At 59.8% G+C, this 13,345-nt stretch overlaps 1 protein-coding gene across 1 annotated transcript in view; it reads right to left on the bottom strand.

Annotated features, from left to right (window-relative positions):
• Nucleotides 1-13,015, bottom strand: part of LOC115917162 (neuronal-glial cell adhesion molecule-like) — a gene marked incomplete at its 5' end in the record, with an annotated part of 30,677 nt that extends 17,662 nt beyond the window's left edge. The window contains 14 exon segments of the mRNA XM_030970894.1: nt 420-521; nt 3,441-3,590; nt 3,668-3,842; nt 5,038-5,074; nt 5,725-5,856; nt 6,555-6,609; nt 6,612-6,741; nt 7,635-7,746; nt 8,417-8,587; nt 10,438-10,560; nt 12,194-12,389; nt 12,392-12,404; nt 12,883-12,905; nt 12,908-13,015. Of these exon segments, the coding sequence (XP_030826754.1) occupies nt 420-521; nt 3,441-3,590; nt 3,668-3,842; nt 5,038-5,074; nt 5,725-5,856; nt 6,555-6,609; nt 6,612-6,741; nt 7,635-7,746; nt 8,417-8,587; nt 10,438-10,560; nt 12,194-12,389; nt 12,392-12,404; nt 12,883-12,905; nt 12,908-13,015 (1,527 nt within the window).
• Nucleotides 13,016-13,345: the final 330 nt, after the last annotated feature.

The following is a 13,345-nucleotide window of genomic DNA, read 5'->3' as shown; positions in this document are numbered from 1 at the left end:
TCCCCAAAAATACCCCAACCAGCCCAGAAACCCAGGATAGATTTTGGGAATTGTTCTCTTTTGATTCTCAGGACTTTTTTCTAGCCTTGGTGATTGGGAAACAATGGGGATTTTTGGGGTTATCAGGGTTTTTGGGCTAAAATTTCTGGGTTGTTGACAGGAGTTTTTGGGGTTAAGTAGGGTTTGAGGGAATAGAATTTTGCTGGGGTTTTCAGCTGACCCCCTCACCGTCATGGTGTTTGGAGTTAGATGCATTAATGGGATTTTTGGGGTTATTCATTTTTGAGTTATTTAATGGGATTTTGGGGTTATTTAATAAGGATTTGGGATTTAATAGGATTTTTGAGTTATTTAATGGGATTTTGTATAGGGTTGCTTAGTAATTTTGGGATGCATTCAACTCCTCACGGCGGAATTACCGATTGCTGGACAGTGGCTAGGCTGGCGCTGGGCTTCGCCTCCGTAGCGTTGACGGCGGACACAGGGAACCAGTGCAGCCACGTCACGGGGACAAACGCCAGCTGGGCCCAGAGCTCATGACACCGTCAGCACACCTCCTCAAAGCGGCCGGGAAAATGCCCTCCTGCTCCACAGACTCTACGGGCTGGGGTTTGAATGCCTAAAATCCTAAATATCCTAAATGCCAAATGCCCTCCTCCTGCCACCGGGTTAAAAAGCTACCCCCAAAATGCTCAAAATCCCAAATCCCAAACCCTGAAGTCCCCAAACCCCTCCCTCCTGCTCCACCCAAGAACTTGGTGGGCACAAAATGGTTAAATGGGATCCCAAAATGCCTAAATATCCCAAATTCCCACTCCAGACCCCCAAATCCCCCCAGAGCCCCTCCCCAGAACCCCAGGACCTCAAATTCCCAAATTACCTCCAGGCCCCCAAATTCTCCCAAGGGCCCCTGATTTGAAATTCCCAAATTCCATCCCTGGGCCCTGGGACCCCCAGAAATTCCCCAGGAGGGCCCCAGATCCCTCCATGGGGCTGTTGGCATGAGGTCCAGCTGAGCCGGACCTGGCTTTCGCTACGACTCCGCCTCTGCTCACGGGCCCGGCCTGGGGCTCTTCACCCCGGCTAATTTCCCTATTATTTCCCCATTATTTATTAGTTTCCCCAGTTTTCTCTCATTTATTTCCCTACACCCTGCTTATCACCTCAATCCATTCCCCATTAACCCCTAATAGTTCCCCATTAATTTCTCTTTCCTCCAATTTTCCCCAATTTTTCCCCCATTTCCCCCAAATTTTCCCCTATTATTTCCCCATTTTTCACCATTATTCCCCCCCAATTTTCCCCATTTTTTCACCCATACATTTTCCCAATTTTTTCATGTTCCTTTCCCAGTTTCCCAGTTCCTAGCAGTTTTAAGGGTCCCTCCCCCATTTTGGGGTCCCCTGCCAGTTTTGGAAGTCCCCTCCCCATCTTCAAGGTCTCCTCCCCATTTTGGGGTCCCTCCCCCCTTTTTGGGGCCCCCTCCCCATCATTTTTTGGGTCCCCTGGCAGTTTCAGGTGCCCTCGGCAGTTTGGGGGCCCTCGAGGGCAGTTTCAGGGCCCTGGCAGTTATGAAGTCCCCGGCAGTTTGGGGTCCCCGGCAGTTTCCCCAGGGTCCCCCGGCAGTTTCGGGGTCCCCTGGAGTTTATGGGCTCCTGGCAGTTTAGGGTCCCCGGGCAGTTTTGGGGCTCCCCTGGCAGCGTTTGGGTTCCGGCGGTTTGAGTCCGCATTTCAGCCAGTTTTGGCCTGAACTTCGGCGTCCAAACTCGGGGCGTCCAAGCTGGGTCCAAGCGTGCGGCAAGCAAATTCCCCTGGTCAAAGTATCGACCCGGCCACCCGTCTCCCGTACGAGAACCTGGGGGGAAAGTAGGGACATCGGGACCCCCAAAAATCCCCAAAACCCGTCTGGGACCCCCACAACCCTGATCCGGGTATCCGACCCCGGCCACCCCAGCGGTCGTCGGCCACTGAGCCAGAACGTAGGGGCGTCAGGGACCCCAAAAACAGCCCACAAACCCAAAATCCTGCCTGGGACACCCCCAATCCACCAAACCCATCCCTGGGATCCCCCAAACCCCCACAGGACCCCCCAGAACCCCCCAGCCTCACTTGTCGCAGCCGGGCGCTTCTCTGTGTTAACGTTGGGCTCCCGCAGATTCAACAGCCAGAGGGAGGCACCCCTCCCCAAACCCATCCTGGGACCCCCAAACCCCAATAACTGGGTCCCCCAAATCCCCCTAAACCCCATCCCTGGGACCCCTCAACCTCCCCAGGACCCCCCTAACCCCCCAGGACCCCAAACCCATCCTGGGACCTCCCCCCAGCCCTCACTTGTCGGCTGGCGGGCTTCACCAGCGAAGGGGCTCCCCATCCAGACAAGGAGAGCCCTCCCCAAATCCATACCCTGGGACCCCCCCAAATCCCCCATAACCCATTCTGGGACCCCAAAGCCCCAGAACCCCCAGGGACCCCCAAACCCCCCAGGACCCCCCAAGCCCCCCCTGGGCCCATAGCTGTCATTCTGACCTGGGGCTCCCCGTTCAATGCTGTGAGGAGACCCTCCCAAACCACATTCCTGGGACCCCCCAAACCCTAAAGCCAGGACCCCCCAAACCCCCAAAGGACCCCTCCCCCAGCCCCACAATTGTGGCTGTCGGCTCAGTACATGGGGCTCCGTCTCAAGAAAGCCAGAAGAGCAGCCCCACGCCTCCAGCCACGGGGGTCCCCAGGTCGCCCCAATACGTGAACGTCACCGTCTGCGCCCTTCTTGGCCCTGTGACGCTCTGGGGGCACCTCGATCCGGTGGCCGGCTGAGGGGAGCGGGGGACAGACGTGTGGGGGCTGGGGGGTTTGGGGGTCCGGTGCAGGATGGGTTTGGGAGGGCCTGTAAGGGATGTGGGGGAGGGGGGGATTTAGGGGTGCTATGGGGGTCCCGGGCTGAAGCTCAGGACTCACGGGCTGGACTTGGGGAGTGGTCCCAGACTGCGCCTCGAGGGGTCCGGGGGGTCTCAGGGGGATCCGGGTGTCTCAGGGGGTTCTGGGGGGTCTCGGGTGTGTCGGGGGTCTCAGGGTGGGTCCGGGGGTCTTGGGGATCCCGGGGTCTGGGGCGGTCCGAGTCTCAGAGGGGTCTCGGGGATCCAGGGGTCTCAGAGGGGGTCGGGGGGGTCTCGGGGGGGTCTCAGGGGATATCCAGGGGGCCTCAGGGGGTCTCAGGGTGGGTCCGGGGAACTCAGGGTTAGAATCTCAGGGGGTCTCAGGGGGTCTCCGAGGATGCTGGGGGTCTCGGGGCGCGGTCCGGCGTCGTCGGGGGTCTCAGGAGGATATCACAGGGTCCCGGGGGGTCTCAGGGTCCGGTCGGGGTCTCTGGGGTCTCAGGGATACGGGGGGCTCTGGGTGCTGGGGGTCCGGCGCGGTCCCAGGGGTCTCAGGGGGTTCCTCACCTGCGACGCCCAGTCGGGGCGCTGACGGCTAAGCAGTTGCTGTGCCGTTGCACGTGATGCTCTTCCGGCTTGCGTCGCGCCCAGGTGACGGAGCCGTGGCTTGACGTTGATGGCGCCATCGCCCTGCAGGGCGGCTCCCAGCGGCTCAGCCTGGCGGGCAACACCGAAGCGAACGGGGCTCAGAGGGGCAGGGGGCCCTGGCTGAGGAATTCTGGGGGGCCCCTGACCAACTTCTGGGGGGTCTGAGCAGGTTTGGAGTCCTGAGCAAATTCTGGGGGTCCTGAGCAGGTTTTGGGGGTCCTGAGCAAATTCTTGGGGCCCTGAGCAACTTCTGGGGTCCTGGGCAGGTTTTTGGGGTCCTTGGCACACTTCCGGGGGTCCTGAGCAGGATTTTTGGGGGTCCTGAGCAGAGATTTGGGAAGGGAGTAGGGATCCTGAAGCAAATTTTAGGGGGGTTCTGAGCAGATTTTGGGGTGGATTGATCAGATTTTGAAGTGTTTGGGTCACGGGTCTCTCACCAATCAACGGGCAGGTGCAGTGAGTGGGGGTTTGGGGTCCCCGTGAGATTTGGAGCGATTTTGGGGGGTTTGGGAGGACATTGATCAGATTTTGGGGGGTGTTTTGGGTCATGGGGGTCTCTCCCACCACTCCACGGTGGGAGGGCTGGGCGGCCACCAGTGCAGGAACGCCGTCTGGTTCTCCACCAGTGTAGAGCCGAGTCCGGGGTCAGGATCTGCACCCGGCAGCTCTGGGGGGTTTGGGGGTCAGGGAACCCCAGGGATCCCAAATCCATCTCTGGGACCCCAAATTCATCCCCAGGGTCCCAATCCATCCCCCACCGTCCCAAAATCCATCCTGGGATCCCACATCTGCACCCTGGGATTTGCACCGGCAGCTACTGGGGGGTTGGGGGGGTCAGGGATCCCAGGGACCCCAAATTCCATCCCCAGGGTCCCAAATCCCATTCTAGATCCCAAAACTGCCTGGGATCCCAAAACCGCCCCAGGGTCCAAAATCCATCCCCAGGGGAGTCCCAGGGGAATTGAGCAGCTTTTTGGGGGTTTTGGGGAGATACTAAACAGATTTTGGGGTTCCAGGAGGAGGGGTCCCAAAGGGGACTAGGGCGGATTTTTGGGGGTTTGGGGATATTGGAGAAGATGTAGGGTGTTTGAGGATATTGAGCAGGTTTTTGGGGGACATTGAGCAGATCTTGGGGAGGGTCCTGGGGGTTTTAGGGGATTTGGGGTGTTTGGGGCATTTTGGGGGTTTTTAGGGTGTTTTGGGGGGACATTGAGCAGACTTTAGGGGAGGTCCCCGGGGGTTTTCGGGGGTTTAGGGGTGTTTTGGGGGGACACTGAGCAGATCTTAGGAGGGTCCCTGGGGGGATTTGGGGGGTTTGGGGTTTTTGGGGTGTTTTGGGGGGACATTGAGCAAATCTTAGGAGGGTCCCTGGGGGGTTTGGGGGGTTTGGGGTGTTTTTGGGGGTGACCCACCCACGACGTAAACGCAGTTGGCCGGGAGCGCCCGGTGGCTGTTGCTGGCCTCGCACTGAGCCACCATGGAGTCGTTGGGCTCCAAAGCGGGACAGGATCAGCGCCCGTCCCGGAGAGTGCGGCGGCCCGGGTCAGGCAGCTCTGGGGACATTGGGGACATCACTGGGGACACCAAAAACCCAACCAAGGGACACCAAAACCATCCCTGGGGACAGGACCAGCACCCTGTCCTGGAGAGCGCAGCACCCTGAGACAGGCAGCTCTGGGGACATTGGGGACATCACTGGGGACATCACTGGGGACATTGGGGACATCACTGGGGACACCAAAACCAGCCCAAGGGACACCAAAACCACCCCTGGGGACAGGATCAGAGCCCTGTCCCGGAGAGTGGCGGCCCGGGTCAGGCAGCTCTGGGGACATCACTGGGGACACCAAGAACCAATGCAGCGACACCAAAACCACCCTGGGACAGCGCCAGGGCCATCTCGGGCACCTCTTCAGGGACATTTGAGGACATTGGGGACATTGGGGGACACACAAAACCCCTGGGGACATCAACCCCCCACCTCCCCATCCCCAGGAACCCCCCAAACCCTCAGGGACACCCAAGGGACCCCAAAAGCCCCCAAGGACCCCCACAATGCCCTCCCCACCCATTAAAGACCCCCCAAAACCCCTCAAATCCCCCTCCGCAGCCCCCCAAACCCCCCAAATCCTCTCCCCCAGCCTCCCCAACCCGCCCCCCGAGCCCCCAAGACCCCCAGCCCCCGGGCCCCCTTTGCCCCTACCGTCGATGGGGACCCCGTTGAGGCTCCAGCTGACGCGGGGTCGGGGTTTGCCGCCCACCTGGCAGTCCAGGCGCGCCGTCTCGCCCGGGCCGAACACCCCGCTCTGCGGCCGCCGCAGCCAGTACGGGGCGGCTGGGGACGCTGCGTCAGACTGGGACCCTCCCAGTGCCTCCCAGTATAGCCCAGTGCCTCCCAGTACAGCCCAGTGCCCATCCCGGTTCAGCCCAGTACAGCCCAGTGCTCCTCCGGTACATGCCAGTCCTGCTCTGCGGCCGCCGCAGCCAATGCAGCCAGTACGGGGCGGCTGGGGACACTGGGTCAGACTGGGACCCTCCCAGTGCCTCCCAGTACATCCCAGTACAGCCCAGTGCCTCCCGGTTCAGCCCAGTATAGCCCAGTGCCCACCCAGTGCAGCCCTGGTACACTCTGGTACATCCCAGCCCCGCTCTGCGGCCACCGCAGCCAGTACGGGGCGGCTGGGGACGCTGGGTCAGACTGGGACCCTCCCAGTGCCTCCCAGTATAGCCCAGTGCCTCCCAGTACAGCCCAGTGCCTCCCAGTGCCTCCCGGTACAGCCCAGTACAGCCCAGTGCCCATCCCAGTCCATCCCAGTCCATCTCAGTCCATCCCAGTCCCTCCCAGTTCCCCCAGTCCCTCCCAGTCCCCCCATTCCATCCCAGTTCCCCCAGTCCCTCCCAGTCCATCCCAGTATATCCCAGTTCCCCCAGTCCCTCCCAGTCCATCCCAGTATATCCCAGTATATCCCAGTCCATCCCAGTATATCCCAGTATATCCCAGTCCCTCCCAGTCCCTCCCAGTTCCCCCAGTACCCTGCACGGTGACGCGGTGGCTCCTCCTGGCCGTGCCCAGCCCGTTGGTGGCCGCGCGCACTCGTAGTCGCCGTCGTCGGCCTCGCTGACGTTGAGCAGCCGCAGCGTGTGGTTGAAGTTGTCCAGCACGGCCCGGCCCGGCGGCAGCGGCGCGTTCAGCCGGCGCCACCACACCCAGGGCGTGGGGCTGCAACAGAACCAGGATTAAACTGGGATTACACTGGGATTAAACTGGGATAAACCCGGGATAAACCCAGGATGATCCCTGACACCCCTGGGATATCCCCAGGTACCCCTTAGGACGCCCCAGGTACCCCCAGATCTGTTCAGCCGGCGCCACCACACCCAGGGCGTGGGGCTGCAACAGAACCAGGATTAAACTGGGATTAAACCGGGATTAAACTGGGATTAAACTGGGATTAAACTGGGATAAACCCGGGATAATCCCTGACACCCCTGGGATATCCCCAGGTACACCCAGATCTGCTCAGCCGGCGCCACCACACCCAGGGCGTGGGGATACAACAGAACTGGGATTAAACTGAGATTAAACCGGGATTAAACTGGGATTAAACCAGGATAAATCCAGGATTAAACCGGGATAGATCTGGGATTAAACCGGGATAAATCTGGGATTAAACCCGGATAATCCCTGGAATTCCCTGAGACCCCTGGGATACCCCTTGGGACCCCCTGAGCCAGCCCCAGGGACCACCCAGGCCCCCCAAGACCCCTCTGGACCCCCAGAGAGCCCCCACAGATCACCCCCAAGACCCCCCAGGACTCCCCAGGACCCTCCCAAGACCCTTCTGGACCCCCCCAGAATCCCCCAGGACCTGTCTGGATCCTCTCAGGACCCTCCAGACCCTCCCCAAGACCCTTCTGGAACCCCCCAGGACCCCCCAACATCCCCCCAAGATCCCCCCAGGACCCACTCAAGACCCTCATGGATTCCTCAGGACCCCTCCAGACGCCCCCAGACCCCTCTTGATCCCCCCAGGAACCCTCAGGACACCCCAAGACCCTTCTGGATCCCCCCAGACGCCCCCCCAGAGCCCCCCCGGACCCCTCCCCACTCACAGCCCCTCGGCGATGCACTCCAGCACCAGGGTCTCCCCCCTCAGGGCCACGTGGGTGGGTTGGGGGTCCCTGGGGACCACCAGGCGGGGCGGCCGCGACTTCACCGAGTTACCTGGGGGGGAAAGGAGGGGTTAGAGACCCCCACAGAGCCCCCCGAATTCTTGGGAACCTCCCCAAACCCTCCCAAACTCCCTCAAATTCAAGAGGATCCCCCAAACCACCTAAATTCCTGAGGATCCTCCCAAAACACCCCCAAATTTGGGGGTCTGGGGTCCCCTGAAGGGGGATTTGGGACTTTGGGGTCCCTAAAGGGGGATTTGGGGTCCCTTGAAGGGGGATTTGGGGTCCTTGAAGGGGGAATTTAGGGTTCAAGGATACCCTGAAGGAGGATTTGGGGTTTTGGAGTTCCCTAGAGAGGGAAATTGGGGTTTTGTGATCCCCTAAATGAGGATTTGGGGTTTTGTGATCCCCCAAAGGGGAATTTGGGTTTCAGGGATCCCCTTGATGCCGGATTTGGGGTTCTGGGATCCCCTGAAGGGGAATTTGGGGTTTTGGGGTCCCTAAAGGGGGATGTGGGATCCTCTGAAAGGGGATTTGGGGTTCAGGGATCCCCCTAAAGGGGGATATGGAGTTCTGGGGTCTCCTAAATGAGGATTTGGGGTGCCCTGAAGGAGGATTTGGGGTTTTGGGATCCCCTGAAGGGGAATTTGGTGTTTTGGGGTCACTAAATGGGGATTTGGGGTCCATTTTGGGGGGATTTGGGGTTTTGGGGTGCGGCTCACTGGGGGTGACGCGCAGGACCAGCGGCTCCTTCTGGATGATGGTTCGGGGCCCCAGGTAATGGGCGTGGCAGATGTAATCGGGGTGGCTGTCCCCGACCTGGGCATTGGCAAAGTACAGGAACCCGTCCTGGCCCATGCTCACCCGCGCGTCCTGCGCGATGTGCACGATCCCTGTGCGGGAAAAACCCCAAATCTGACCCCAAATCTGACCCCAAACCTGGCCCCAAATCTGACCCCAAAACTGACCCCAAACCTGGCCCCAAATCTGACCCCAAATCTGACCTAAAACTGGCCCCAAATCTGACCCCAAAACTGACCTAAACCTGATCCTAAACCTGCCCAAAACTGACCCCAAAGCAGCCCCAGGAACCCGTCCTGGCCCATGCTCACCCGAGCGTCCTGCGCGATGTGCACGATCCCTGTGCGGGAAAAACCCCAAATCTGACCCCAAATCTGACCCCAAACTGACCCCAAACCTGGCCCCAAATCTGACCTAAAACTGGTCTTAAACCTGGCCCCAAACCAGCTCCAAACCTGACCCCAAAGCAGCCCCAGGAACCCGTCCTGGCCCATGCTCACCCACGCGTCCTGCGCGATGTGCACGATCCCTGTGCGGGAAAAACCCCAAATCTGACCCCAAATCTGACCCCAAACCTGACCCCAAAACTGCCTTAAACCTCAGCCTAAACCTGGCCCCAAACCAGCCCCAAACCTGACCCCAAAGCAGCCCCAGGAATCGTCCTGGCCCATGCTCACCGGCCGTCCTGGGCAACGTGCCACGATCCCTGAGAGATAAACAGGGATCAAACCCCAAATCTGACCCTAAAACTGACCTAAAACTGCCTTAAACCTGAGCCTAAACCTGGCCCCAAACCTGACCCCAAACTGCCCCCAAACGTGACCCTAAAACTGATCCTAAACCTGACCCAAACTAACCCCGAACCTGACCCCAAACTGCCCCCAAACTGACCCTAAAACTGCCCCCAAACTGACCCTAAAACTGATCCTAAACCTGACCCAAACCAGCCCCAGGAACCCCAAACCTGACCCCAGACTTGCCCCGGGACCCCAAAACTTACCCCAAACCTGACCCCAAATGCTCACCCCAAACCAGCCCCAGGGGTCAGGGGTCCCAAAATGCAACCGAGGTGTAGAAGGGATTTTGGGGGTGTCACGGGGTTGGATTGGGGGGTCAGAGGGGATTTTGGGGGGCTCAGGAGGAGATTTGGGGGTTTCAGGGCAGAATTTGGGGTTCACTGGAAAGGATTTTGGGGGTGTCGTGTGATTATGGGGGTCCACGGGAGGTTTTGGGGGTCCAAGGAGGATTTTGGGGTTCAGAGTGGATTTTGGGGGATTCAGGGAAGGATTTTTGGTCTGGGGAGGATTTTGGGGTTCGTGGGAGGATTTGGGGGGGTCCAGGGAAGATTTGGAGGTCCAGGGGAGGATTTTGGGGGTCCAGGGAGGATTTTTGGAGTTCAGGGAGGATTTTGGGGTTTTGGGGGCAGATTTGGGGGTCCAGGGAGGATTTTTGGGTTTCAGGGGAGGATTTTGGGGGAGGATTTGGGTGTCCAGGCAGGATTTGAGGGTTTTGGGGGCAGATTTGGGGGTCCAGGGAGGATTTTGGGGTTTTGGGGGGGGATTTGGGATTTTGGGGGGAGGATTTGGGTGTCCAGGCAGGATTTGAGGGTTTTGGGGGCAGATTTGGGGGTCCAGGGAGGATTTTGGGGTTTTGGGGGAGGATTTGGGATTTTGGGGGAGGATTTGGGTGTCCAGGGAGGATTTGGGGGTTTTGGGGGAGGATTTGGGTGTCCAGGGAGGATTTGGGGGTTTTGGGGGAGGATTTTTGGGTTTCAGGGGAGGATTTTGGGGGAGGATTTGGGGGTCCAGGGAGGATTTGGCTGTGTCATGGGAGATTTTGGGGTTTTGGGGTGCACAGCGGGATTTTGGGGTTTCGGGTGGGATTTTGGGGTGCAGGATAAACCCCCCAGCCCCCCCCCCAGCCCCCAGCCCCATTTGCTCACGGCTGTTGAGCCAGTAGATCCGGGGGGGCACGGCGCTCGGGGGGGGCTCGCAGGGCAGCACCACGGGGTCCCCCTCCTCCACCTGCACCGGCGTCACCTTCTCCTTGGGCCACTGCGGCGGGGCTGGGGGGGCACGGCGGCTGCGGCACCCCAAAAACCCACAGCACCCCAAAAACCCACGGGGGCCCAAAAACCCACGGGGGCCCAAAACAGGGACCCCAAAACCCCACAGGAACCCAAAAACCCACGGGGACCCCAAAAACCCACGGGGACCCCAAAAACCCACGGGGGCCCAAAACAGGGACCCCAGAAACCCACAGGGAGCCCAAAACAGGGACCCCAAAAACCCACGGGGACCCCAAACAGGGACCCCAGAAACCAACGGGGACCCAAAACAGGGACCCCAGAAACCCACTGCATCCCAAAACAGGGACCCCAAAAACCCACAGGGACCCCAAACAGGGAACCCAAAAACCCACAGCACCCCAAAAACCCACAGGGACCCAAAAACCCACAGGGAGCCCAAACAGGGAACCCAAAAACCCACAGCACCCCAAAAACCCACAGGAACCCCAAAACAGGGACCCCAAAAACCCACAGGGACCCCAAACAGGGAACCCAAAAACCCACAGTACCCCAAAAACCCACAGCACCCCAAAACAGGGACCCAAAAACCCACGGGAACCCCAAAACCGGGAACCCAAAAACCAACAGGGACCTCTAAAACTAACGGGAACCCAAAACCAGACGGGCACCCCAAAAACTGACTGGGAACCCAAAACAGGCACCCCAAAACCAGCCAGGGGCTCCCGCGCTGTCCCCGAGGGGGTTGGGAGGATTTTGGGGTCATTTAGGGGATTTAGGCGCTCACTGTCAGCAATGACCCTGGGTTATTCTGGGGTGGATTTTGGGGTGATTTTAAGGGATTTAGGCACTCACTCTCAGCGATGACCCTGGGTTATTTTGGGGTGATTTTAAGGGATTTAGGCACTCACTCTCAGCGATGACCCTGGGTTATTTTGGGGTGGATTTTGGGGTGATTTTAAGGGATTTAGGCACTCACTCTCAGCGATGCCCCTGGGTTATTTTGGGGTGATTTAGGTGATTTAGGCACTCACTCTCAGCGATGACCCTGCTCTCGGGTGACAGCGCTGTCCCCAGCGCGGTTTTGGGGTGGATTTAGGGTTATTTTGGGGTGATTTAGGTGATTTAGGTGCTCACTCTCAGCGATGACCCTGCTCTCGGGTGACAGCGCTGTCCCCAGCGCGGTTTTGGGGTGGGTTTACGGTTATTTTGGGTATGTTTAGGGGATTTAGGCACTCACTCTCAGCGATGACCCTGGGTTATTTTGGGGTGATTTAGGTAATTTAGGCACTCACTCTCAGCGATGACCCTGCTCTCGGGTGACAGTGCCGTCCCCAGCGTGGTTTTGGGGCGGATTTAGGGTTATTTTGGGGCGGATTTTAGGAGATTTAGGCACTCGCTCTCATCAATGACCCTGGGTTATTTTGGGGTGATTTTAGGGGATTTAGGCACTCACTCTCAGCGACGACCCTGGGTTATTTTGGGGTGATTTTAGGGGATTTAGGCACTCACTCTCAGCGACGACCCTGGGTTATTTTGGGGTGATTTTAGGTGATTTAGGCACTCACTCTCAGCGATGACCCTGCTCTCGGGTGACAGTGCCGTCCCCAGCGTGGTTTTGGGGTGGATTTAGGGTTATTTTGGGGGTGGTTTAGGTGATTTAGGCACTCACTCTCAGCGATGACCCTGCTCTCGGGTGACTTAGCGCTGTCCCCAGCAGCGTTGGGTGGCCCTTGGCCGGAACCCGGCCCCTGCAGGCGCCCGGCCAGGCTGGCGTTGATGACCAAGGTGCCCCCCGGGGACATACGAGACCCCACGAGCTCCGCCGGGGACAGGACGAGGGGCCGGGAAGGGAGGCGGCCATTACCGGGTCCCAGCGGAACCTGCGGGGACAGGGGACAGTGAGGGGGACAGGGACAGTGGCGAGGACATGGGGACAGGGACAGGGGGACAGTGAGAGGGACACAGGAACAGGGACAGGGGGACACGGGTCAGGGACACAGGGACAGGACAGTGAGAGGGACACAGGGACAGGGACACAGGGACATGAGGACAGGGACATGGGGACAGGGACAGTGAGAGGGACACGGGGACAGGGACAGAGGAAAGGAATAGGAGGGACAGGGACACGGGGACAGGGGACAGGGGAAGCTCAGGACACAGGGACAGCAACAGGGACGAGGCGGCCTACGCGGGTCCAGCCGGGAACCTGTGGAGGACAGCGACTAGGGGACAGGGATACAGAAAGTGGTGACACGGGTGACCCCCAGGTGACACGGGTGACCCCCAGGTGACACGGGTGACACACGGGTGACCCCCAGGTGACACGGGTGACCCCCAGGTGACACGGGTGACACTCACTGCACGGGCGGGTTGCCGCTGGCCCCGCGCACTTGAGCACAGCGTCGTCGCTGGGGAACACCACGAGCTGCTCAGACGCGCCTCCCGTCAGCTCAGGGGGCTGCTGGACTGGGGGCAGCAGCTGGGACCCCAGCTGGGACCCCAAAACACCCAGGACCCCCAAACAAAGGACCCCCAAAACCCACCTGGGACCACAAACAAGGACCCCCAAAAAACACCCCAAGGACCCCAAAAACCCACCTGGGACCCCCCAAAAACCCACCTGGGACCCCAGAGCAAGGACCCCAAAACCCACCTAGGACCACAAAACCCACCTGGGACCCCCTCCAGGCACCCCCCAAGAATTCCCCCCCAGACCACCCTAAAAGGCCCCCAAGACGCCCCGGGACCCCCCCAGACACTCCAAAGCCCCCTGGGACCCCCAGAATTCTTCTGGAGACCCCCAGAGCCCCCACCCCAGCCC

This window comes from Camarhynchus parvulus, unplaced genomic scaffold (assembly GCF_901933205.1).
Source record: "Camarhynchus parvulus unplaced genomic scaffold, STF_HiC, whole genome shotgun sequence".
In the NCBI taxonomy this organism is placed as follows: domain Eukaryota; kingdom Metazoa; phylum Chordata; class Aves; order Passeriformes; family Thraupidae; genus Camarhynchus; species Camarhynchus parvulus.
Note: the sequence above shows the minus strand (reverse complement) of the source record. Positions and strands in the feature narration are given on the sequence as shown.